The 27,494-nt window shown below is 35.5% G+C and overlaps 3 protein-coding genes and 1 long non-coding RNA gene across 6 annotated transcripts; 2 read left to right on the forward strand and 2 right to left on the reverse strand.

Annotated features, from left to right (window-relative positions):
• Positions 1-1,039: 1,039 nt before the first annotated feature.
• mgst3b (microsomal glutathione S-transferase 3b) lies at positions 1,040-4,196 on the reverse strand. Its single transcript, XM_046837929.1, has 4 exons — positions 3,924-4,196; positions 2,461-2,583; positions 1,911-1,983; positions 1,040-1,498 (listed from the first exon to the last, which is right to left on the reverse strand). The coding sequence occupies exons 1-4, from the start codon at positions 4,047-4,049 to the stop codon at positions 1,398-1,400; spliced, it is 423 nt and encodes a 140-aa protein (XP_046693885.1). The 5' UTR covers positions 4,050-4,196; the 3' UTR covers positions 1,040-1,397.
• A 3,286-nt stretch (positions 4,197-7,482) lies between these two features.
• Positions 7,483-18,310, forward strand: eif2ak2 (eukaryotic translation initiation factor 2-alpha kinase 2). The gene is made up of 26 exons (XM_046834548.1): positions 7,483-7,763; positions 8,491-8,620; positions 8,879-9,021; positions 9,108-9,252; positions 9,340-9,392; positions 9,665-9,823; positions 9,892-10,021; positions 10,115-10,137; positions 10,271-10,358; positions 10,584-10,624; positions 10,702-10,744; positions 10,874-10,953; positions 11,276-11,395; positions 11,494-11,598; positions 11,765-11,963; positions 12,110-12,253; positions 12,340-12,441; positions 12,547-12,609; positions 13,916-14,019; positions 14,437-14,556; positions 14,659-14,784; positions 14,953-15,151; positions 15,298-15,441; positions 15,528-15,629; positions 15,735-15,797; positions 16,919-18,310. Exons 1-26 carry the CDS (start codon positions 7,651-7,653, stop codon positions 17,054-17,056), a joined length of 2,877 nt encoding a protein of 958 aa, XP_046690504.1. The 5' UTR covers positions 7,483-7,650; the 3' UTR covers positions 17,057-18,310.
• A 311-nt stretch (positions 18,311-18,621) lies between these two features.
• rsrp1 (arginine/serine-rich protein 1) lies at positions 18,622-21,842 on the forward strand. 2 transcript variants are annotated; one of them, XM_046836298.1, is made up of 5 exons: positions 18,622-18,777; positions 19,447-20,046; positions 20,141-20,316; positions 21,477-21,550; positions 21,660-21,842. In XM_046836298.1, the coding sequence occupies exons 2-4, from the start codon at positions 19,455-19,457 to the stop codon at positions 21,534-21,536; spliced, it is 828 nt and encodes a 275-aa protein (XP_046692254.1). In that variant the 5' UTR covers positions 18,622-18,777; positions 19,447-19,454; the 3' UTR covers positions 21,537-21,550; positions 21,660-21,842. The 2 variants fall into 2 exon arrangements, with proteins under 2 accessions (XP_046692254.1, XP_046692263.1); XM_046836307.1 differs by lacking the exons at positions 21,477-21,550; positions 21,660-21,842 and adding an exon at positions 20,550-20,713.
• LOC124377042 lies at positions 21,836-24,786 on the reverse strand. 2 transcript variants are annotated; one of them, XR_006924046.1, is made up of 3 exons: positions 24,746-24,786; positions 23,129-23,311; positions 21,836-23,051 (listed from the first exon to the last, which is right to left on the reverse strand). It is a non-coding gene; the product is annotated as an uncharacterized LOC124377042 (long non-coding RNA). The 2 variants fall into 2 exon arrangements; XR_006924045.1 differs by lacking the exon at positions 24,746-24,786 and having other exon boundaries at positions 23,129-23,449.
• Positions 24,787-27,494: the final 2,708 nt, after the last annotated feature.

A 27,494-nucleotide genomic window follows, 5' to 3' on the forward strand; every position in this document is an offset into this window, starting at 1 on the left:
TATCGCGATTCTATAAACAGGTGCCATAAGTTTGTGGACAGCCTACTGTCATACCATCGTGTGCTTTTTTTTGTGCTTCATGTTCAGAGAGTTCAGAGATTAATTTTCGGTAAATAGACCTTGGGTGCAGTCTGTGTTCAATTTTATTTTTTGGTGATGGGAAGAGCTGTTTTTTGACACCTATACATTACAGCAGTAACAGTGAAATGCTTCTAACAAGCTGGGATCAGAGCACAAAGTCCAGCCATGATAAAGCACCACTGTTTGGGCTCATAAGGTTTACTTCAACATGGCAGCCTATAGTACACTTCATACACATTCAGTGACATTTAGCACAGTAATAAAAGACAGATATCTTCCTGGAGATAATTGTACATACCACTCAATCACTTTAAGACTACAAACAGGGCAGATTTAAACTCATGTTTACACAAAACAACACAACTTCAGTTATTCTGATTCTTTTGGTCAACATTCTCCTATCAATGACATCTAATCATTACAAAATCTTTAGAAATGGCTTGATATTAGGCCTATAAAATTAAGGCCTTCTATTAACCAGTATGCAAAGTCTTAGTGACTTCTGGTCTGGTGGAAAATCTTGGCCCCCTTGATTAAATAATATTGAAATGTTTTTAATAATAGATGCATTACATTGACATTGGTTGTATGAAATCTCAAAAATGAAGGTATTGTTTACTTATTAAAAGGCACTCAGCAGACCATGTTCATTATTTCATTCAAAATTTTTTTTTTTTTCCTGGTCAGGGTTTTGGGAGATTTCATTCAGAAATCTACCAAAGATTCAGAGTTCATTCAGAAAACAGCAGGCTTAAGTTGACTTATTTCATGTGTTCATTTAATATGTAATATCTTCAATATCTACTTTATATCTTTTAGCATTAACATTAAAATTCTATCGCTTTACCTCAAATCTAATTTAAACATAACAGTCGTTACTGCATATTTAACATTGGATATCCAAGTAAAACAGAATAAATATATATAAATAAATATCTTCATGAAAATGTAACGACAGTTTAAAATATGAATGTATTTTATTCTGATTATGATTCCAGCTGAAATTCAAGGCACATGAAAGTTACAAAATATATATATTTAGTTTACAGTGAAAGTTCGTTTCACTGTATATTTATAATAGAAATACCAATGCCATGGCTAATGCTATAGAAATGAGTGTTCACAGTTCTACAAAAAAACATTTACTGCATGCATATATGTGCATATTATGGTCAAGGATATGGAACAATGTATCTTGGGATTACAGATAAATGACAATGAATACTTGTGAAAATTATTAACAGGATATAACAAAATGTTTTTTAAAGAGAACTTGGTCAGTGTTATATACGAGAGAAGAGCTTATTTATACGCTCTTAAATGACTCCAAGCAGTTGCAGTGCCACAGACATTGACAGGAAGATCAATCCGAAAAGGCCAATGTAGCCATATGCCCCGATCATCCTCTTGGCTGGGTCTTAAAGAAAAGAAAGAGAACACAATGAATACACTCAGGATGGCATGAGGTGCCTTAACTTCCTGGTTGGTCACTGATTTCATCACACTGGGGAGGAACGAGTGACCAACCAAGAAGTTAAGAATCCCAGTTTAAAACCCTAGCTTGGACTTCTGCCAGACTTTCTCTGCCTGTTCTCCCTTTTTGTCAGGGTTCTCTGGTTTCCTCCCACTTCCCCAAACACATGTCAGACTGGCTACTTTAAATTTTCCCTCATTGGAAGATTAATTAATAAATGTTGATAATCACCGAATCAGAACCTCTTTTAGAGGTTGCAAAGTGTGGGAAAAAGATTTCATGTATAAAATACAGGGAACTCATTCCAGTTTCTATGTCCACTGTGTGACAAATCAAATAAAACTAAAGAACTTACCGCCAGTGTAGTAACCCCAGGCATAGGAGAACCTGCTGGTCACCCAAATAACCCCCAGAACAGCGGCAGCCGTCTAAATAGAGAGAATTGAGACAAAAATAACAAGAACGATTATTAAATGAACTTCTAGAACCTTAAAAAAGGAACTTTGATACTCAGTATACATATTTATGTGGCCTTGTATATAAAAAACAATGTATACTATTTCTTTATACTATACAGGTTTTGCATACTGACGGTTTTATCTTTGCTGTTGGTTAACTTCTTCATGCTACTTGTCTGTTTGATTAGGTGTTTCTGTTTGCTTTAATCTGCCCTGTTAAACATCAACCAACAACTAAACACCTACAAGTTTAGAAAGAAGTTTGTGGACACCAAACACAATGAAGAAAGCTAAATACAAGTGCTGTGTAAAGTGTATGGGTTTTTACACCAGTGATACAAAGCATGACAATTTACACAAAAACAAATCACCACACATACACAGCCCTCAATGCACACTCCTTTTTGAGGACAGATATAATGAGGACACAATAAAGGATCTACTTACAGGATATACCAGTGAAGCAATGGTCTGGAATACCAGCCACTGTGGATAAACCTCTAGGGTGTTCTGATGAGCTCTCTGGATGCAGTTAAACACGTCGTCCTTAGTGCTGTACATAGTGGGGTACTGCAAACACAAACAAAACATGCCAATGTAAGTTTGACCCAGGTATCACACTAAGAGCACACAGTTTATATAACATTAAGTAAAAAATGTATACACAATCACGTTATAACTGTTCTTCGGTAGCTTGGAAATGACACAGGAGAGGAAAGATCAAATGCGGAAGTCAGGCCTTTTTACCCCAAATTGTTTATTTCTTTTAGATATGGCAAACATGTAGTAAACCTTATTTACAATAATCGGTGTGCAAAAAATGCACAATTTTATTTTTTCAAGATTTATGATTCAGACATAAAAAAGGACTCTTCTCAGTCACAAAAAGACTAGTTTTAGTATTTTTATATCCTTAATTTTTGATGCTTTATGTTTACCCTTTGGATGAGCCCATTTCAGCTTTTCCATTATTGTTTGTGACTGACAGAAGTGGAACCTATTTTGGCCCATTCACCTCAAGCTTCAATAATTTGTGTATGCGTAGATGCTTTTCTGTGTGGATGTAAAGTGTGCTTATTTGAGTTACTACACTCTTTCTATCAGCTCAGACAAGTCGAGTCATTTACCCTTGAAATCTTTCATTGTGGCAGAATGGTTTTTTTGCCACCAGCCGCTGGAAAACCCTGAAACTGGTCCGTGATGCAAATACGGTTGAGCAATGCCAGACATCCATGCCACGTTTGGTCTCAGAGATTACTTTTCTATTCTGATGTTTGTCTGTACTGTCCATCTTGACTTGTATGTCCATGCGTGTTCCGTAACAGGATTGGGTGACTCATTGAGCATGTTTACACTGATTGTACATACAAACGTGAACTAAAATCACAGACTTTGTGGTCTGACCGTCCAAGACGAACAGTCTAAGATGTATTACTTAGTTATAACAAGCCTTATTGAGTAATAACACAGTTTGTACACAAAGTGGTATCCATTGTTATACATTAGTAGCTAGCATAATCCAGTAACCAGCTTTAACATGTCTGGTGTGGTTAATATCGCGAGATTTCACAATCTCATTTGAAATGTACCGCCATTTGGCGATGGCCCCAGGTTTGGCCTAATATTAGCAATAATTAGCAATAACACCACTACAGAAGGATGAAACTTGTCGTAAGAGACTTATTTTTTTAACCCCTTTTATTAACTTTAATATTATGCAAATTATTATTCGAATGCAAATGAGCTAGGGTCGGCCTGACAGGTAAACAAACACTGTGAGCACCTGGTAATCGTGGTGACAGGTCTCTGACAATAAAACAAAACCATTTCAAAGTTTTCTTGCATCGCAATTTCTTTTCACGAGATGAAGACGTGCACGACATGTCAAATCTTCTTTCTTAAATGTTTACCTTGACGTCATACTTCTTCCGCGCCCGGCCGACGTTCACGCCGAGGTAAGTCAACATGACCCAGCTGTAGAAGTAAGTTAGGATCACATAGCCGAAATTGGCAGGGAGAATGTCCAAAATCTCCATGATCAAACTCTCGAGGTGAAAGCTTTCCCAACGACAAACACGACGTACACTCCTAATCTATTTAACAAGGCCAATAAAGTGCACGGTCACGATGATGCAAGCGATTTGTATCTGTACAGAGGGAAAGGGGGATAACGAAGCTGGCTGCGAAATCTCGCGATAAAAAGCGCGAACTTTCCGAGACGTGTAATTTGTGGTTCGAATCGGCTTGTTGGTTGATGGGAGCCGACTCGCGTATATTATACAAGAATGTTTTTAAAACAAACATGATATATATCAAGTATATATATCAAGCTTTTCTACAGATAAAAAGAAGCGGCAATGAATTGTAAGTAATGAGGTGTGTCCACGTTTCCGGGGTTCAACCAAATGAGCCGACTCACTAAAAAGAGTCGAAGCACTAGGAACACTCGGGGTCAAAGTTTAAAAATAAAAACATGCACCTTAATGTGAATCTGACACACTAACACACTGATTCCCCGCCCTGATTATGGAGTAACCCCTGATTTAGTTATTTTTACCTTTTAACCTTTTTTTATGTGTTTCTGTCATGCATGAAATATATCTTTGTGGTATAATCAGCCAAATCAGTATATTCAAATAAGTAATTAATGTGTGACTAGAATCAGTAAACCTAAAACAGTTAATGATCACAAATGATCTTCTTTACTTCTTTAGGTGTGATACTTGTCAAGAGAAATAATTGTGGATAGAGTTCATTAAGCAACAGTAAAACCATAATCCTGGATTGGGAACTGCCATAATCATTAGTCAGTGTGTGTTTGGCTATATACATTACACAACTGACTACATTTTGAATTGCAATATTATTTCAGTATTAGCTATAACTAAAATGACATGCAAAAGAAAAATATTTTGTCAATATTCTACTAAATTTTGTAGATAATATTTATTCTCCACTTTATTCTCCACCGCACACCCACAGACTCATTGACTACTTTATCAGGAAAGTAACTGCTATAAAAGTGCACTTTGTTCATGTACAGTTATAACATAGACCACAGTTGCCACATATATATTAAATATATCAGACTTAAACCTGACCCAGAGTAAAAACAGTATATACACCTGACCTGTATGACTCAGACATAGAATCATTGCCTACTTTATCAGGAGTGTGCCTGCCATAAAAGTGCACTTTGTTCATGTACGTATAGTTACCACATACACCAGCTCAGTTGCCCTTAGCCTAAAGATTACTTTATTGATACTGTATATGATGACATTTTCTATGAGAAATGTATTAGTTCCTTTTGCAGCTGGATGTTTAAAAACCCCTCACTGAAATATAGAGATACACTATAAGAATACTGAATACTTTGGAATAAAAGCTAAATGCACTTTAAACACACTCAGAACTGTGGAGCTGATAGTGGACATTTAGGAAACACCCCTCCCCCACAATATCCGACAGTCCTGTGTCATCTGTGGAGACCTTCTAGACCTTCGAGTCCAACATAAACTCTATTCTCAAAAAGGCCCAACAGAGGATGTACTTTCTATGCCAAATAAGGAAGTCTGGTCTGCCACAGGAGCTATTGATGCAGTTCTACAATGCAGTCATTGAATCTGTCCTGTGCACATCCATCACCATCTGGTTTGGAGCAGCAACAAAACAGGACAGGAAAAGACCATACAAGAACCAAAAAATGGGCAGGAGACCCGGGCCTTGGACACAGCCTCTTTCAACTCTTCCCTTCTGGCAGGCACTACAGAACTTTGTTCACTAAAACTGCCAATCACAGGAACAGTGTCTATCCCTTCACATTCATTAACCACTGACATTAATTATATTCCCTGCTTCATATCTATAAGTACTTAATTATCAGAACAGTCAGTCATTACATCATCCCCCTATGTTACACACACTGTTACTGCTGTATGTTATACAAACTTTCTCAAGTAACCTTTTTATCTTACGTGATGCACAATACTGTTATTTGCACTACCATGCACTCTCACACTTTACGTACATTACTGATCTGTAATATACTCTGTGCATTGTTCTATTTAATACTTATATTGCTTATATTGTCTCATATCTGTATTGTTTCGTATAGTCTGTTTTGTCTTGTATTGTCTGTTTTGTCTTGTATAGTCCAAGCTAATTTCCAAATTCCCTGTGTGTGTCAACACACTTTGCCAATAATGATTCTGATGAAATATTTATATATTTACGGATCTAATAGACACAGACATTCACGATCAAGAATGACAGTAATAACATAAGTAGAAACAATACTAATTCTACAATACAAGAGAGAATTTAAGAAATACATTGTGCTATGTATATGATGCTTTGTGCAGTAAAATTGTAGTCTGTACATTCTCATGAATACTGAAATACTAAATAAAGTCAATGTTCAAAAATATTTTGAGATCATATTTAACATAAATGTACACACAAACACAGACTTATGTGGCTTTTATGCAACACTTCAATATTGAATAACGATCTGGTAAAAAAAAAAAAAGAATTGAAAATAGTTATAAGATGTTTTTTTTTATTGAAATTAAGTAACAGTTTGAAGAACCATCCCAGGAAGTATTTAAATGAATGCTGTTGTTTTAATACATACACTATATAGATAAAAGTTTGTGGACATCTGATTATAAATTCATATGTGCTTTTCGAACATCCCGTTCTATAATTAGTCACAATAGGCTGTTATGCTCTTCTGGAAAGATGTCCCACTAGATTTTAGAGTGCGCTTGTGATGACCTGTACTCAGTCACATATGTGTAAGTAAAGTCAGGTACTGAAATAGAGTGAGGAGGCCTGGGGTTCAGTAAGTGTTCCAATTCATTTCAAAGGTGTTCAGTTGGGTTGACGTCAGACGCTCTATAGCAGCCTGTGTTGAATTGAAGCTCTTGTGTTGAAAGGCATTGCTATGCTGGAACAGGTTTGGGTCTAGTAGTTCAAGTGAACTTGAAGCACATCCAAAGAACCACACCCTATGCTATTGTGTGCTTCTAATTTTGTGGGAACAGTTTAGGACCCACATATGTCTTGTAAAGTCAGGTGTCCTAACACTTTTGTCTGTGTAGTTCATCAATGCCAGGGTTATGCAAGAAAGAAATCCAGTCACATATACAAAACAAAATTGCAGAAATATCATACAGAGGACACAGTGGGCATTGGAGTTGCTGGAGGTAATACAAATGTCCAGGTAGGATGTAAGCCCCATATAAAAACAATTGGAAAAAATAGGGTTTAGGAATTGTATTATTTATTTATTTATTTTAAATCGTAATAACCAAAATAAAAAATCCTTGCATTACAATGATTTAACGAAAAACCACTACTTCCTGTTTCTACGCATTTGCGTCACCGATGACTAGCTTCAGCGTAAAATCTTATTGGTCAACTGGTGTCCCGTCTCCTCGCCTTAATATCTGTCAAACGAAACTTTGCCTCGTTTCTTCCACCTAAAACGAAACCAAAGCCGAAACACACACCCGCAGCTGGTTGTGTTTACGTGGAGCAGGAGTTTAAGTATTACAGTGGGTCAGATATCACACATCTCTGAAGTTGTATTGTTTCTATTTAATATTGTTTTGTTATTTTTATATTCTCTAAATGGACGCCGGCCAAACGAATTACGTGGGAAGACTGAATGAATGTGCACAGAGAAACGGCTGGTCTGTGAAGTTTGATCTGGTGCAGTCTGTTGGACCAGCACACAGCAAGATGTGAGTATATCTCTAAACCATATTTTCTAAACCAGAAGAGCTCTGTTTCTCTTCTCTTAATCAGGAAAATAGGTGTGTACACTATATTGCCAAAAGTTTTGGGTCACCTGACCTTTCCTGCTATATGTTGTTTTTTTTCAAACTGTTACCACTCAAATTGTAAAATTTTGCATTCACTTGAACTTGGAAACCCAAACCTGTCACCAGCATGACAATGCCCCTGTGCACAAAGTGAGATCCTTGAAGATATGGCTTACATGCTTTGGAGAGGATCTTGAGTAGCCTGCTATAGAGCTCTGATCTCATCCCTGCTGAACACCTTTGGGATAAATTGGAAAGCTGACTGCACCGCAGGTCTCCTCAACTACATCAGTACCTGCTTTTTGTAATACCCTTGTGGCTGAATATCCATAAGCACACTCCAAAACCTAGTGGTACATTTTCCCAGAAGAGTGGATGAAATTATAAGAGAAAATTGGGACTAAATGTGGAATGTAATGCTCAAAAATCACATACCTTACTTACGACCAGGTGACCCAATACTTTTGCCGATATAGTGTATTATCAAATGCCTACTCATACTCACTGCTACAGTTTGTGTGTGTATGTGTGTGTAGGAGTCATGTAAAATAAATATGTACAAAATCTTGAATACAAATTCATACTTCACTTTTTTTTTTTTTTACCAGCATCTCTCCTTTCTAACTTTAAGTTGTTTGTCTTCTAGATTTACTGTAAAGGTAGTGGTGAATGATAAGACTTATCCTGAGGCAACGGGACGAAACAAGAAAGATGCCAAGCAAAATGCTGCAAAGAAGGCCCTCTCCATTTTAGAAAACGATGAAACGGTTAATACAGTATGGACATGTTTAATTTATTACGTTTTTTCTTTCTTCGGTGCACTTATGGAATTGCATTTTTTTGTGCCCATTAATATACACATATATAGCTTTAAAGAAAAGGTTTAAGAACAAATTAGTGTTTATTTTAAAGATATGTAAGACAATATAATAAACGTTACAACAGGCTACTGAAAACAGAGCTCTATTAAACACTTTATAACAGTTCATGATTGTGGAATGTGATTGAAACAGACATGTAATGGTTTCCTGCAGGAAACAAACGTGTCCTCTTCTGTCAATTACTCACGTTTAACTCAACCCAACTACATATGCTGGCTGAATGAACACTCCCAAAAGAATAAGCTACAATTTGTTCCAAAAGAAACAATGCTGATGAATTTGGCCTCTAACCTCCAGTGAGTATCAAACCTTTAAAACGTTAATTGTTGAATAACTGAACAACAGGAGATTTTTTATTGTGAATTTGTTTTTTTCTGTTTAGGATATGCACTTATGCTTGTAATTATGTCTGTGGTGATAAAGAATTCCCTGAAGCCATTGGCAACAGCAAAAAAGACGCCAAAGAGGCAGCAGCAAAACTGGTTTATGAGCTTCTTACAGAACAGAATAAAGAGCAAAGTAACAAAGTAAGAGATTAAATGTTTTCGCTTATTTTCAAACCTGGTAAATTTCTTTGGGCTGTTTTAAGTAATTAAATCAATTTCATATTGAAGTTCATTGATGAAAATGGCAACGGGGAAGAAAATTCAGATGGTGCAGATCTCAGGTACGCCTCATTTCCTAATTTTATTCTTATCAAACTTATTTTGTTTCTTACTGTGTAATATATTAAATCTTGAGTATGTGCCTGGGTTTGGTTAAATGGAACTAAAGAATAATTTCTCTACATGTTGTTTTAGTTCTATTAACAAATCCGCTATAGTTTATCTAAATATTTTTCATAACAGAATAATGGCAAAATAATGCTAATTAACGTATTCTAATACATATATGAATTAATATTATTAGTCCTGCTAATTAATCTCTGTCATCCCTCAGCACCAATCTTCAAAATCTAGAGCTAAACACACCTGCAGATACTGGAAATACAACACCGGACAGTAACTTCATAGGAATCCTTAACAGCCACTGTCAGAAATATAAACTTGTATGTGATTTTAAACTTGTGGAGCGAAAAGGGCCTGCACATGATCCTGAGTGAGTACTGAATGCATTATTTTATTGTCCCAAAATGTATCCTGTATGACAACCTTTTTGTCTTTTAGCTTTGTATACAAAGTCGTTATAAACAACGAAAAATATCCAGAAGCACAGGGAAAGAGTGCAAAAGAGGCAAAACAAAAAGCAGCTAAGCTAGCCTGCCTTAAACTTCAGGAATCTGGTTTAAGCAGTCGGGTAAAACACATATATATATATATATATTTGTTTAATTTTAGTTTTGAAATAGGTATCTTTTGCCATAGTAAAATATAATTACTTTTTTTTCAGATTTCATCACCATCCAAAAACAGGTAAGGTTCAAATAAAATTGTTACTTCGTGATATGTTACCTATTCAGCAAGAAAAAAATTTGAAATTTTGAAAAAAAAAATTTGAATTAATATTGAAAGATTAAATGTGTTTTGTTTTTTCCCCCCTAATTAGTGAGTCAACAGACGATGCCAGCATGTCTGAGAAAACTTCTCAATGTCATAGTAAATCGGAGTCTATCACATTTAAAGATTCATTTTCTGTAAGTCTACCATTTGTGGTACTTCATGTAATAATACTGTGAAATTACACACAATAAACATCCAAGTACAGTTTAAGGCACATTTCAAAGAAATTAATTTATGGATCTAAAATTGCCCATGTGATGTAAAGATAGATGGGTTGGATAATTTGAGTTTTGAAATACTGGGATAATATGTAAATTGTTTGGTTAAAATTATGGTTCTGTATTTGAATGTGATTTTAGGTACCAGAACCACAACCACCAGTCGTTAAAACAAAAATAAAGTAAGTTAACAAATGCATAAAAAAGCATATTTATTTTGTACACAGTACAATTAAGTAAGTTTTGTTTCCTCTTTCAGACTGGCTGCAAATTTTAACTGTTCACCAGTAACTAGTAAAAAGGTATTTTGTTAAAATTCTACTTATTATTATTTTTTTAATTCTACTGTTGCATTTCACTGCCATTGCAGTTTTACTAGAAAACTCATTTAAACATTTCTGTTTTTTTCCCCTTTACAATTTGCTTTGGAGCAATCTGATATTAATGTGCTCAAAAAACCAAAACCCTCAGTGAAGAATACCACACTCTCCAACCAATCAACAAAATCAAGGTATGTGATTTCTAAATTATTTAATTTTTGTGCATTTTTAGGGTTTTAAAATGTTTGTGAAAACCTTTTCTCTTATTTGTGTCAGTGTTTGCTCTGTAAATATATATATATATATATATATATATATATATATATATATATATATATATATATATATATATATATATATATATATATATATATATATATATATATATATATATATATATATATATATATATATATATATATACACAATATATATAACAATGAATGGAAGCTTCATACTTCACTAAGAATGCTCTAAAGTGAAATCACATGTTCTTTTTTGGTTTCCCTGTAGGTTTTTAGAGGAGTTTGATTCAGTAACTAAAATCGGAAAAGGAGGTTTTGGTGGCGTTTTCAAGGCCAGGCGAAAGCTTGAAGATACATTCTTTGCTGTCAAGATAGTGAAGTTCACTAAGTAAAATCTAACAAAATCATTCCACTACTGTTATGTACAGAGTGAAGACCTTATCATTCTACTGTTTTTTTTATCATGCTTTTTTGTTTGTGCTCTAGAACAGCTTGCAGAGAGGTCAAAGCTTTGTCCAGTCTTATCCAAGCTAACATAGTGCGTTACTACACATCATGGATTGAGGAGACTGCGTACAAAGATGAAGCATCGTAAATGATCTTTATTGGGGTTTTTTTTTTTTTTTCAGATATCAGAGGCATTAATTAAATAAAAAACACTAACAGTATATATTTTGCTCTTACATGCTAAAAAGTTATAATGTTTTTTTACATTACATGTTATTTTGTTAGTCATTTTTTTTGTTGTTGTTTCTAGCTGTGACAGTGGATCACAATACCTCTATATTCAGATGGAACTCTGTGAGGGAGAAACTTTGCGTAAATGGATTGTACAAAGGAACGATCACCCTGAAAAATACCCAGAACGGAGGCAGGATGCAACAATGATAATAAAACAGGTCTTGGAGGCAGTGGATTATGTCCATTCAAAGAATCACTTTCACAGGGACCTGAAGGTAGACCACTGATTAAAGCAATTCATTAAAAACACTGGGAAAACTAAAAATAAAATATAGATGATAAATGAATCACTGAATCTTATACCTGAAGCTTTTCAGTATTGTAATTCCTAATGCTGCTTTGTTTATTTCATTTAAATCAGCCAGAAAACATAATGTTTGGACATAACGGCGAAGTGAAGGTGGGAGATTTTGGACTTGCTACCAAAGAAAAGGAAGAAGAAGATGATAAAAGTCTACTGGAACGTTCTAAAGCCGGAACTCGTTCTTATATGAGCCCCGAACAGGTTAGACACCTGTTCTCAATATTCACATAATACAATTAAAATGTGTGCTGTACATTCTGTCTTTTTAACATTTGTATATACTTCAGAGAGAACGGCAAGCTTACAACAGAAAAGTGGATATTTATGCTGTGGGCCTTATTTACTTTGAGACGCTTTGGAGTTTTAAAAAACAAAGTGGGAAAGGAGAGGTTGGTTAACTTATGCATTTGTTACACAAATGCTTATGTTAGTAATTTCTAAAAAAAAAATAAAACGTATAGCTGAAAAATATTTTCCACTTTTGTCATTTTCAGCTGTGGAATGATATACGAAGTAAAAAATTCCCAGAAGACTTCTACAGAATGTTTGCTTTTGAAGTAAGTGAGATTTTGCCTCTTCAGAATGCATTTGATGTATGTAGTATTAGTGGTGCAGGTGAATTTAAATATATTTTACACCATGTACTGTATAAATCATGTCTACTGGTAAGAAGGTTTTTAATTGTCATAGGTTAATTTTATGAAGGTTTTTATACTTGAGAAGGCATTTCAACACAACACCATTTGATAATGTTTTGAAGCATTGTTTGAAAAGTGTTTCTATTCTACATAGTGCATTATGGGCCTTATTCAGATTCATTTTTTGTAGGTGTGCAAATAAAATTAATATATTATTGTGCAAATTGGTATTCAAACCTCAGGCGTAACTACAGACTTTTACTGTTCGGATAGTAGTGTGTATTTTGTGGGGTTGGGGTTCTCCTGTGCAATATCAGTTTTAGTGTGTAGCAGTTTCACAGTCCGGTTGACAGTCTGGTTGAATTACATGCAGAAATGTATGTTTTGGCTGGAAATACACAAGACCTGAATGTTAAGCACATGATTATACCACTATTCGTCAATTAATAGTATAAAAAAAGTTTAAGCAAAGTTTTCAGGTGGATTAGTTGTCACTATAATAATATTTTGTACACAAAATTAGGAACTGCAAGTGTAGCAGGAGTGAGTTTTCTTTCATCATGGGCTCATGCAATTGACATTATTTTATCAATCTGACAGCTCAGAAAGTCTTTATTCTGTGCCCATATAAAATGTGAGTTTGATTTTGTAACTACGAAAGCCTATTGAATAATGAAGGACAAAGCAATTGTGATACGTTGATAAGTAATTGTGATATTAAGACCAATGTGATAATTGTAACCGACTATTTATCCAGCAATATATTGGCAATATTAAAGACTCCGCATAGATTTATTTCAAAACTTGCCACCTTCATATTCATTTTAACATCATCATATTAATGGTTTCCTTTTCTCTTTCATTTTTTGAAAATGTCTCTTGCTTTTCTGTAAAATCATATTCTATTTAAAAGAACAGAAAAAAAGCTATTGTCTTTTTCAATTTTTATTGTCTAGCATTCTTTTTATTTCATGCTTTTCAATGCTACATTCAGTGTTGAGTGCTTTAAACTTGGCCATACTTTTAGACATGAGTTTCCAACTCTGAACGTTCACAATGAAGATGTAGTTTATTAGTGTGATATATAAGGCATCAAATATGACTGCATGTCTCCAAACGCTTTTGTTTTTTTGTAATTGCTTTTGATTTTAGGAAAATTTGTATATGCTTTAAAGTTTACCATTTTAATCTAATACTTGGTTACTTGCATTTTCTTTTTATATAGAGCAAGCTAATTGAACAAATGCTATGTGAAAATCCTGAGAAACGACCAGAAGCTGATCAGCTGCTCAAAACCCTGAAGCAGCACCCAGCCACCACAACCTTAAAGTACGATGTAACCAAAGAAAACAAAACATACTAATCTGTAGACTTCACTCTAACATTTTAAAATAATATCCAATAATCCACTGTGGAAATAAAGATTCTGTAAATTATTATGTAGATAGTTTCATCTGGCACTTTTTGGATATTAGAAAACTGCATGCTGTGCTGTTTGAAGCACTTTAGCAAATTTTGTAATTTTTGTGCATTTTTAAGGTTTTAAAATGTTTGTGAAAACCTTTTCTCTTATTTGTGTCAGTGTTTGCCCTGTACATATGTGTATATATATATATATATATATATATATATATATATATATATATATATATATATATATATATATAAAACAATTAATGGAAGCTTCATACTTCACTAAGAATGCTCTAAAGTGAAATCACATGTTCTTTTTTGGTTTCCCTGTAGGTTTTTAGAGGAGTTTGATTCAATAACTAAAATCGGAAAAGGAGGTTTTGGTGGCGTTTTCAAGGCCAGGCGAAAGCTTGAAGATACATTCTTTGCTGTCAAGATAGTGAAGTTTACTAAGTACATAAAACAAAATCATTCCACTACTGTTATGTACAGAGTGAAGACTTTATCATTCTACTGTTTTTTATCATGCTTATTTGTTAATTGTTTGTGCTCTAGAAAAGCTTGCAGAGAGGTCAAAGCTTTGTCCAGTCTTGTCCAAGCTAACATAGTGCGTTACTACACATCATGGATAGAGGAGACTGCGTACAAAGATGAAGCATCAGAAACTTCCAGCAGTTCATAGTAAATTATCTTTATTGGGTTTTTTGTGGGGTTTTTTTCAGATATCAGAGGCATTAATTAAATAAAAAACACTAACAGTATATATTTTGCTCTTACATGCTAAAAAGTTATAATGTTTTTTTACATTACATGTTATTTTGTCAGTCAGTTTTTTTTTGTTGTTTCTAGCTGTGACAGTGGATCACAATACCTCTATATTCAGATGGAACTCTGTGAGGGAGAAACTTTGTGTGAATGGATTGAACAAAGGAACGATCACCCTGAAAAATACCCAGAACGGAGGCAGGATGCAACAATGATAATAAAACAGGTCTTGGAGGCAGTGGATTATGTCCATTCAAAGAATCACATTCACAGGGACCTGAAGGTAGACCACTGATTAAAGCAATTCATTAAAAACACTGGGAAAACTAAAACTAAAATATAGATGATAAATGAATCACTGAATCTTATACCTGAAGCTTTTCAGTATTGTAATTGCTAATGCTGCTTTGTTTATTTCATTTAAATCAGCCAGCAAACATAATGTTTGGACATAACGGCGAAGTGAAGGTGGGAGATTTTGGACTTGCTACCAAAGAAAAGGAAAAAGAAGACGATAAAAGTCTACTGGAACGTTCTAAAGCCGGGACTTTTTCTTATATGAGCCCTGAACAGGTTAGACACCTGTTCTCTAGATTCACATAATACAATAAAAATGTGTGCTGTACATTCTGTCTTTTTAACATTTGTATATACTTCAGAGAAAAGAGCAAGCTTACAACAGAAAAGTGGATATTTATGCTGTGGGCCTTATTTACTTTGAGATGCTTTGGTGTTTTAAAACAGAAACGGAAAAATCTAAGGTTGGTTAACTTATGCATTTGTTACACAAATGCTTATGTTAGAAATTTCTAAAAAAAAAATAAAACGTATAGCTGAAAAATATTTTCCACTTTTGTCATTTTCAGCTGTGGGATGATATACGAAGTGAAAAATTCCCAAAAGACTTCTGCAGAATGTTTGCTTTTGAAGTAAGTGAGATCCTCTTTAGAACGCATTTGATGTATGTAGTATTATTGGTGCTTGTGATTTGAATTATATTTTTCACCATGTATAAATCATGTCTACTAGTATGAAGGTTTTTAATTGTCATAGGTCAATTTTATGAAGGTTTTTATACTTGAGAAGGCATTTTAACACAACACCATTTGATAATGTTTTGAAGCATTGTTTGAAAAGTGTTTCTATTCTACATAGTGCATTATGGGCCTTATTCAGATTCATTATTTGTAGGTGTGCAAATAAAATTAATATATTATTGTGCAAATTGGTATTCAAACCTCAGGTGAAATTACAGACTTTTACACAAATACACAAGAAACTTGAATGTTAAAGTTCAAGCAAAGTTTTTTTAGGTGGATTAGTTGTCACTATAATAATATTTTGTACACAAAATTAGGAACTGCAAGTGTAGCAGAAGTGAGTTTTCCTTTCATCATGGGCTCATGCAATTGATATTTTTTTATTAATCTGACAGCTCAGAAAGTCTTTATTCTGTGCCCATATAAAATGTGAGTTTGATTTTGTAGCTACAAAAACTTATTAAATAATGAAGGACAAAGCAATTGTGATACGTTGATAAGTAATTGTGATATTAAGACCAATGTGATAATTGTAACCGACTATTTATCCAGCAATATATTGGCAATATAAAAGACTCAGCATAGATTTATTTCAAAACTTGTCACCTTCTTATTCATTTTAACATAATTATATTAATAGTTTTGTTTTCTCTTTCATTTTTGAAAATGTCTCTTGCTTTTCTGTAAAATCATATTCTATTTAACAGAACAGAAAAAAAGCTATAGTCTTTTTCAGTCTATATTGTCTATCATTCATTTTATTTCATGCTTTTCAATGCTACATTCAGTGTTGAGTGCTTTAAACTTGGCCATACTTTTAGACATGAGTTTCCAACTCTGAACGTTCACAATGAAGATGTAGTTTATTAGTGTGATATATAAGGCATCAAATATGATTGCATGTCTCCAAACGCTTTTGTTTTTTGTAATTGATTTAGAATTTAGGAAAATTTGTATATGTTTACTATTTTAATCTAATACTTGGTTACTTGCATATTCTTTTTTTATAGAGCAAGCTAATTGAACAAATGCTATGTGAAAATCCTGAGAAACGACCAGAAGCTGATCAGCTGCTCAAAACCCTGAAGCAGCACCCAGCCACCACAACCTTAAAGTACGATGTAACCAAAGAAAACAAAACATACTAATCTGTAGACTTCACTCTAACATTTTAAAATAATATCCAATAATCCACTGTGGAAATGAAAATTCTGTAAATTATTATGTAGATAGTTTCATCTGGCACTTTATGGATATTAGAAAACTGCATGCTGTGCTGTTTGAAGCACTTTATTTGTTAATACTGGATGTTTTTAATCATGTTATTCAAGCACTTAAGTGTTTTATAGCATATTTTACCTGATGTTTTAGAAGGTCCATAAGTCATGAATTATTCTAATATCTATTTATAGAGTATACTATTAATGTATTAGTGGAGAATAAGCAAAAATATTTGTTAAAATTGTGTTACATTACTGATTACAAATCATTGTCGTGATTATGGCTATTCCATAGTCCTTATGTGTGTGTGTGTGTATATATAAAATGTTATTTTATTGGAGTAGAATTGATGGTCAACTGGGATGTGGAATCATCATATCAGAGATATTAAAATTCATGATTAAATTCATGATGAGGGTAAAGTCTCCCTCATCCTCGTTGTTATATAATTTTATAGGCATTTTGAAATAATATAAACATATATGTTTGATATGAATAATTATGAATGGATCAACACATTCAGGAGTACACATTTTTATGTACACTAGCCTTCTGAGTAAACTTATGTCTATTAAATACTGTGTACATTTCTAATTCTATTACATCGAGTTTGACTGACTTAAAGATATGATTATATGTATGGTTTTAATTAAGCAGCAAGTGAAATTTGTAATAATTGGTGTTGATCTAACATACTGTACATAGGGTCAGTGTTGACTGAGTTGTTGATTATGGTTGGAGGGTTGGGGCTCATGTGCAAACATACATTAGTGGTAAATCATGTGCTGTAAGAAAGATGGTCATTTTTTTAAGAAGAGGAAAGAGAACACGTTCATGCATCAATTTATGGCATTTGGCAGATGCCCTTATCCAGAGAAAAAGGTCTAAGAAAAAAAAGTGGCAAAGATGAAGCACTTAATGTAATTTGTTTTGTTCAATTTCATTTTTCTCCAATCAGTGAAATCTGTTTTTATTTTATTTTAATAATTTTATCTAATTTTCATTTTTAATAATTCAAATCATTTGGGAAAAATTTTATGTAGGGTTGCTGTTTTGAAAAAAATGTAAGTCTGTTATTAAAACAATTTCATGTACATTTCTACACATCATACCCATGTTTACGGATTACTCCTAAAAAGAGCTCATGTTTAATTTAAATCCAATAAATGTTACTAATTGTTCTTCCTTTTTACTCTCAATCATTTAAGTCAGTTCTCAAATCTTGTGACTGTTTACTGTTTATTGTCTGCTCGCAGGAAAAAAACTTAAAATAATGCAAAATAAACTTATTAAAAAATATTGAAAAAAAGAAGTGTGTGTGTGTGTATGTGTGTATATATTATTTTATGTGAAAAGAAAATGTAATATGAGTGACGAGGCCTAGGGGCGGGGCTTCGGTTTCTTTCTAGAATTTTCCTGTTTGTTCTTGTGACGTCAGCACGCTTGTGTGTGTGTGTGTGTGTGTGTGTGTGTGTGTGTGTGTGTGTGTGTGTGTGTGTGTGTGAAAACGACCGGTCTATACCGGTTCCCATCATTCAGTCAGCGGCAGTGCTTGAGGAAGGTTCTGGATTTTCAAGCTCTGAACAGCGACTAAAAAAAGTTTAATTTCGCTTTTTTTCCTCAGAGGATATACCATCATTTCGATAAGGTAAGCTGCATGTCAATGTTATGTTTTTTTGTACGTCGGTAAAATAAATGATTATCTATGAGCCGTTTTAGATTTTTGTTTGTCCGTCGTGTTAGCCTGTGCTATTAGCATAATTCAGACCTAATGTAAACAATGAAATGTCTTAGTAATGTTCTTACACATGTTTAAATATTAAAGATAAATTAATTGCAGCGATTTAAGGTCTAATTTATGGTCTATATTTAGAACTAAACATGGTGGACAAGTAGGGAAGGATTCTAATAGACTTTGCCTTATGAGGTAAGTTGTAGGTTATAAATAGGTAATAAACACGTCATGAACTTAAGAACTGCTACGCAACTAATCAGCGTTGGTTTTGAAAAACCCAAACTGGAGTTAATAAGAGAGAAATGATTGAACACTTGGTCATTTTGTCGAGTAGATGAACAGGGTTGTTTTGCTGTAATCCTGGGCTCAGTTGTGTAGGATGTGTGGGAGGAGTTTCCACAATGTGACCTGAATGTTCCAGAAGATTTGTGGCTCAGCACCCTGCTCTCTTTTTCCATTTCTCTGATCATGTCCTAAGTATCTTATCATGACATTTATTCATTTCTTTTCTACTCTGCCACCTTTATTCATTACTCTTTTCCCAGTCACTCTTGACACTAATTTGAAAAATGCATTTTGCAGGTCTGACAATGAGGACTGAAGAGTCTACTAGGCTTAACGGCTCTCATCTTAGTGAGAGAACGCCGCCTGCTTTCGTCCAGGAATCCTCACTGACGCCCCGATCTTCACGCTCGAGCAGTCGAAGCATCAGTGGTAGTAGTATTAGCAGCAGCAGCAGCAGCAGTGGCCATTCTTATTCCAGCAGTGATCAAAGCAGGTCACCCTCAGTGTCGCGCAGGTCACGGAGACACTCCCGTCACGGATCACGCTTCTCTTCAGATTCAAGCAGCAGTTTCCGCTCTCGTTCTCGCCCTCGCTGCTACCGAGTTTCGGATCGTTCGCGTTGCTGTCGTCGCCACCGATCTCGCCGTTACAGCCCGAACCGAGGGCGCTCGACACGCCGAGGAGATCGCCGGTATTCGCGGTCTAACAGCCGCTCTTCTTCCCGGGGGAGGTATTACAGAAGGTCGAGGAGGTCCCGTTCTCGCTCATCAAGCTACAGGAGAACAAGAGGCGCTCACATTGGCAGGTACCGGTGCAGATTCTCCCCTTCACCTGTGAGGAGATACTCCAGGGACAGGTCAAAATCCCCAGAGTGCTCCATTCGTCTTAGTCAGAAAGGTAAAACTAAATTACTCCGTGTCAATTTGATCGATGCCAAAGTATATCTGAACCTGTACGTATTACATATTTTTTTTATACTGTTTCTCTCCAGACAAAAAGGAACTTCTGAATATTGCCAGAGAAAATGCAGCGAAGATTCTCGGGGTAGATGTCGTGAAACTGCCTACCAGTGTGAGCTATCATGAGGAACATGTGACAGAGGTGTTAGAGTTTGACTCTGATAGGAGAGTGAGACCAGACCCTGTGCCACTAAAGAAACGATCACAAGTGAGTGTTGTAATGAATCTCATTTTTATCAACTGAAATCCATAACAAACTGCTTTAAAGGCAAGAGATCTTTTGTTGTTCTAGATGAGCCTATTTGATTAAAAGCTGGTAAAATGAGAAGTCTCTACTATGCATGTGACATGGACTGTTTAATCTTTGGCTAAAGAGAAACAGAATAAGTGTCACAGATCTGTCATAAAGCAACGTGGATCATCATGCAATTATCTCCTCAGATATGATTGTTTTTCACTGATGGATGTAATGGAATCGTGACGAAGACAAAAAATATAGACCACCTACATACTGTCTTGTCCGGATTAGGTAACAGTACAATACAAGTGTGTGTGTGTGTGTGTGTGTGTGTGTGTGTGTGTGTGTGTGTGTGTCCCTTTGCGAACAAGAAAAAGTGAGATGCAACACATTTTTTCTTGAATATCTTGGTGAATGTCTGCTGGAGCGCTTCAACTGCATTGTGTTTTGTATCGTTTTTTTTGTTCCTGTAGATCACATGACAGTGGTCTGCACTAATCCACCGTTTGGAGTAGGAGAAAGAAGGGAAAATCATTTCTCTCGAGAGACATCATTATTCACGACGGTTTAAAATCTTGTAATGCGCAAAGGTCAAGTAAATTCAGTGAAACAAATCTCGTTAGTCCTAGAATTTCCACATGTACTGTATTGACTGAAGCAGCACTTCATTACTTTTAATGTTGTACCTGATATGAGGTACCTGATGGTTGAACTGGGTGCATTGTTATTTACCAGAGTTTTCCTTGGGTTCTGTGTGTCTAAAGAACCTCAGCTGTACGGACTGGCTATTAAAGGGCCTTAAATCAGAAGAACCTGCATATACAAAGACAAGCCTGCGCACAGAGCGCTGGATGGGGGTTTGGACTTTCTTTTTTTTTACTGAATGTTATTTACGATTCAGTTTTATTTTATTAACTCTCTTTAGACATTTTGTTCATTTTCTCTCTGACTGCAGCACAAGCGGTTGGCAAAGATGGGTACAAACATATGCACTACAATGCCAAAGCACTATAAGTAGACTTGGTTTACTTGTTTTCTTTTTTTTTTATGCATGTAAAATGTTTTGTTAAAAAAATAACTCTTCATTGTGTTCGTGTTCATAATATCGTCTCTTCTTTTCATTTCCGCAGAATGAAGGCGTGGCAGATGAAGACGGGATTTCAAGAGTGTCTCCAGCAAAAAACCGATAAGCTTCAGTCTAAGTGTAAGTAGAGATCTGCTTCATGCCATCATAGACTTGCTTTTATATTTTTTTCTTTAAATATTTTTGACATATAATGTAAATGTTTAACTTAAGTTTTCTCTCTCCTCAGAACACTGTTGCCAAACCAATAAGCACCTCAACAGTTCATGTTACAGAGAGTAAGGTAACGTCCAGAGCAGACAGCATGGGGAACAGACTGCCATATGGACATTGGATCCCTGTCAAGATGGTTTCCTCTAAAAAGCGCTGATGTTCTTGTGTTGGATTTATTAAAAACTGTATATACTGTAAATAATTTGTCAGTGTGGTGAGGAAATGTGAAAATAGTGCATTCATAAGGCGTGTTTTCTTTCAGATGTAAAGTGGTTTATGTTGGAAGAAGACAAGTGGATTTCAAACAGGTGGGAGGTTTCGTACATAGCGGTTTTTTATTTATTTTTTACTTTTTGTTTTGGTTTTTTTTTTGTTCTGTAAATAGTTTCTGATCAAGATTTTTAATTGAAGTGAAAGAAAACTGTACAAATAAGACAATAAACTACTACATTAAATTCACAAGTCACTGGTTACCTTTGTTCTTACTGTTACCACATTTGTGTGTGTGTGTGTGTGTGTGTGTGTGTGTGTGTGTGTGTGTGTGTGTGTGTGTGTGTGTGTGTGTGTTTGAGGGGGTGTGATTGAGGGTGTGGGGGTTTAATGTTCACCAATATTAAACCATTTGTTAATTATAACATATATAATTATATACATACACGAAGATCTATAAGTTCTTACTTCTTAGAAATACTGCATAATCATTACTGCATGTTGCATGAGGGGAGAACTGCATATGCCTCTCCTGTGTTGGTGTAATGTGACTGATTTCGTTATATGTCCCTTATGTTTTTTTTATTCTTTCTATTGATGCTCAGTTAAAAAAAAGTGTGTGTGTCTTTAATATTTGATCAAGTTAAGAGTCGACACATTTATTACTTCTGAAATCAAAAGCTGTCTTTTGATATGAGTAACACTTGTATGTGGTGGTGTTTTTTAATGCTGAGCTCTGAGTCTCTCGTTCCCAGTTTATTACAATCACAGCTCTGTGTGTAGAGTAGAACAGTGGGGATTTAGGTTATAAATATTTAGGGTGGACAGAGTAAAATCATTTTCAGTACATTAAATTATTGTAGTAGATGAAGTGAATGTGCAGTGTAACACCATGACAATGTTCACATCTGCCTTTCAAACATGCATAAGAGGTTCTCAGATCTTCAGTTTTGTACCTTAATAAAGATTATTAGAACAAAACCAGCTGCACTCCTGTGTTAGTCCTGATCCCCAACAAATCCTGTGAATCTCGCAAAATATGTGAACAGTCAGCTGTAATGTTGGTTTATTGTTTACTTTATAGCAGCTCTATGATCACACACTGTCACATAATATCAAGAGAGCACATAGAGCAGAGCAGAGAGATGTCTTTACAGGACATGGTTTTGAATCTTCCCAGGCTGGAAATCATCATGAACTGAAACGCAGAAAATATTCATTAGGAGAAATACATTATATATGTTATAGATGGTAGCTTGTATATTATGTACTCACTGGTTTGTTTATACTGAGTCAGAATTGGATTATGTCATAAAACTTCATCAACTGCACTTCTTGGTTATGAGTGTCTCAGGGTTCCAAAAACATCTGAGCAGCAGATGATCAGAAAGAGCTGATGAGATTAATTCTGCATATTTCATTTAAAATGATGGTTTAGAGCCTGTAAAACATCCCTACCTGCACAGATAAAAAAAAATATTATGATTTAGTTGTTGAAAGCAGTCAGCTTTGTACTGCAGTCATCACTGTTCGTGTTCCAGTTCGGACTTGTTTACGAAGATAAGAATCAGCAGGGCAGAAGGCAGTAAGAAGTTTGGGGTTAATGTGGATGAGACAGAGGGAGTCAGTGATGTAAACATGACTGAGAACAGACACATTCCTGATCATCATCTTTTCTCTGCTTGTGTTCTATATGTGGATCTTCAGCCTGGACACATTCATTAGGTAACATCATTTTTAATTAGTTTTGTATTAATATATATATATATATATATATATATATATATATATATATATATATATATATATATATATATATATATATTTGGCTGTCAAAATGTAAATTATTTTAAACGGCACCAAATTTTTTCCTTTCTTTACTTGGATATAAAATAAATAAATGAACTCCAGAGTCTCAAATCAAACACCAAAATCCGCCATGATTATTGGTCGTACAGATAAAAACAATACATCATTTAAATCTGTAAAATGTCTATAATTTTATATATATAAGCTTCCTGACGACTTGAAGAGGTGCATTTTCTCCGGTGTCACCTCATTAACTGTCCGTGTGGAAACATAACAAAAGCTCTAAATGATGCTCACACGTCTCTGCACTGATATAGCCTTTATATTTAATCACTGTACATATGCATACATATATATTACATGCTGTACATATGATACATGTTTAACACCTCCAAGCTGCCAGTTTTGGGCACCTGAGCAAGCCTTTAACTCACTACTGCTCATTTAGTAAATGAGATCATTAAGAGTCGCTCGGGATAAACACTTCCAACAGGAAGTGACTATATCTCTCTATCTTTGTCTCTCTATTTTCTCTATCTAATTGTCTCTGTGTCTCTTTTAGTAAATGTCTCTGTCTCACTGTATATGTCTCTCTCTTGCTGTCTCTCTATTTGTTTCTCACTCTTTCTAAAGCTGTGTCTGTGTCTCTTTGTCTTTGTCTCTGTCTTTCCTGCTTATTTACATGTCTAACAAAGTTTTGAGTTTTGAAGTAATGCCATTAGTGATCTATGATGAAAGACTTCCCTGGTTCGATTCTTACCTCTAGTTTCATATTGAACATTATAAGAAGTTTTTAAAAACAGAACAATGAAAGTTCATTAAAATTGGTTGCTGGCAAATCATGGTATATCAGTGGTGCAGGTGTTGGAGATGTGGTTCTTGTACCTGAGTCACTTCTCATAGACTTCGAGTTACTGAGAGAATGAACAGGAAGGAGAAGTTTTGACCCTCTACCATCATGATCTAAGAGAAAACAGTGGTCTCCTAACTATAGAAGAGCCAAGAGTCCCATAAGTAAAGGCTTGTTTGCCTCTCCTGTGTTGGTGTAATGGTCAGTGAAGTGGTTGCTGCTTTCTGACTCACCCGGTTTGATTCCTACCCCTTAGCTTTCCTTTAAATTGTTTAAAAAGTTTTTAAAAAGAACCAAAAAAGGTCCTAAAAATCAGGTTCTTGCAGGAGATCCTGTGGCTCAATTGGAAGAGCTTTACCTCTGGGTTGAGAGGTTGCCGGTTCAAACCCCGGCCAGGGTTCAAAGTTACGAGTGTGGAAGGTTCCGGTGGCAGTTGTAAGGAAGGTGTCAGGAATGGCTGCGTGGAAGGTTGGATGTGGTTTCGGAGGGCGTATCCTGAAGCAGGGGGGCAATATCCGGGCATCTGCCCCCCCCGGTGTCTGAGAAGCAAAAACAGGGGGTTATGAAGCAAAAACGTCCAAAAAAGTATCGACTTAGTTTTGCATATATAGGCAAAAATTCTGCCAAAAACCTATCACCCTCACTTTTTCTGAGGCTGTGAAGCAGCAGGTCTTCACAGCCTTTATTCACAGTCAACCATTCCATTGCTCACCAGACACTACTTTCCACACAGCTTACCCAGTGCAAGCCAGATTTGAACCAGCAACCTCTGAGCACAGAGGCAAGGCGTTTATCACAAAGCCATTAAGTCCCACAACACATCTTCTTTTTTTTTTTGGGGGGTTTATCGTTTGTTTCAGGCTTCAAAACAAGAAATTTAGACCAGACGGAAACACAGAAAGCAGGATTCGAACCCTGAACCCCACCAACAGCGAAATACCAGTCTTAACCCACTGAACCATCGGGAAGGACCTGCAGCAATGATTGTTTAGAGCAGGTCTATCTTTTCTTTCAAACCATCAACACAAGAATATAATGCTAAATACAGACGTAGGAAGCAAACCCATATCGTGACTAACAGGGACAAAGCAGGATTCGAACCCTGATTCACACCATTAGCGAGGCACCAGCATTACCCACTGAACTATCAGGAAGGACAAGCTGGAAAGCTTGTTTAGAGCAGGTCTATCTTTCTTTTTAACCCATCAAAACAAGAATATGAAGATGTAGGAATCAGGAATCTAACCTACCTCATGACTAGCAGACAGAAAGCCAGGTTTGAACCCTGACCACCAACATGAGCAAAGTACCAGCCTTAACCCACTAAGCCATCAGAAATAAACAGGATGGGAAGCTTGATTAGAGCAGGTCTATCATTCTTTTCAAACCATCAACACAAGAATTTAACGGTAAAGATAGATGTAGAAAGCGAATACAGATGTAAGTAGCACAAGTTGAAACCACATTGTAAATAGCAGGAAGAAAGCAGGATTCGAACCCTGATCCCCACCAGCAGCGAGATCCCAACCTTAACCCACTGAACCATTGGTGAGGACATGCTAGGAAGCTTATTTAGAGCAGGTCTATCTTTCTTTTCAACCCATTAAAAACAAAAATACATCGCTAAAGAAAGATGTAGGAAGTGAATCCTGATCGTGACTGGCAGACAGAAAGCAGGATTCGAACCCTTGACCCCACCAAACGCAAGAAACCGGACTTAACCCACTGAACCATCAGGGAAGACCAGAAGGTTGTTTAGAGCAGGTCCATCTACCTTTAAACCATCAACACAAGAATATAAAGCTAAAGAAAGATTTAGGAAGCAGGAACATAACCTACATCACAACTAGCAGGCAGAAGGCAGGATTCAAACCCTGATCCTCACCATCAACGAGGCACCAGCCTTAACCCACTGAACCATGGAAGAGATCAGACTAGGAAGCATGTTTAGATGAGGCACAAGCCTTAAACCACTGAGCGACCACTGCTGAAAAGCATGTGTGCTTTTTGGAGGGTTCATACTTTGTTTCATGCCAGCACAGTAAGAAAGAAGGCATGTAGGACTGGCTTTGAAACCTTATCACCAGCGTGGACTATATTAAGGACCATGTTCAGGAAATCAAGAAATGAATCCAACACAGAAAGGACAGAATTGAAATGTTTTCAGAGTGGACAAGGTACAGAAGTTTTATTTACTAACACAGCAACCAGGAATCAAACTCTCAAACTCATCCTTGTGGGGACCCTGACATTAACCCACTAGGCTATCACATCTATCTATCTATCTATCTATCTATCTATCTATCTATCTATCTATCTATCTATCTATCTATCTATCTATCTATCTATCTATCCATCCATCCATCCATCCATCCATCCATCCATCCATCCATCCATCCATCCATCCATCTATGTAAAAAAGTTTAATCAGTACTTCAACTTTTACCCGAGTATTTTAAAACATGAGTATCTGTACTTCTACTTAAGTAAAGGATGTGTGTACATTTGGCACCTCTGCAGTTCACTGAGAAACCAGAAAGCACAGAAATCTTCTGTCTGAGTTACACAGAAGGCAAACCCTTATTGGATAATGGTGTTGGCGTTGTGGGAAAGCTTGGCTTTTAATTCCCTTTAAGCATATGCCCTAAAAAATGTCCCTGCTGGAATACCTGGTGTGCTGGAATAAAAGATCTTTGACAATATTGTTAAAAAGAAAAAAAAAAAATCCATCATCCAATAAAAACTGCACATGCACCATATGTATCAAGTCGACATATGAAACTGGAATGATTGGCAGCTGGACAGATGTTTCGACTCCGATAACTACAATTACTATGCATGTAATGAAACCTTTTAATTATGCACATTATAAATGAAACAATACCTGTTTGTAAAACGTCCTTTATCTTTACTTAATGTCAATATATTATCAGTGAAATTAACTAAATCAATACCCTGCATCTGAACGCAACTAGAACAATA

This window comes from Silurus meridionalis, chromosome 2 (assembly GCF_014805685.1).
Source record: "Silurus meridionalis isolate SWU-2019-XX chromosome 2, ASM1480568v1, whole genome shotgun sequence".
NCBI lineage: Eukaryota > Metazoa > Chordata > Actinopteri > Siluriformes > Siluridae > Silurus > Silurus meridionalis.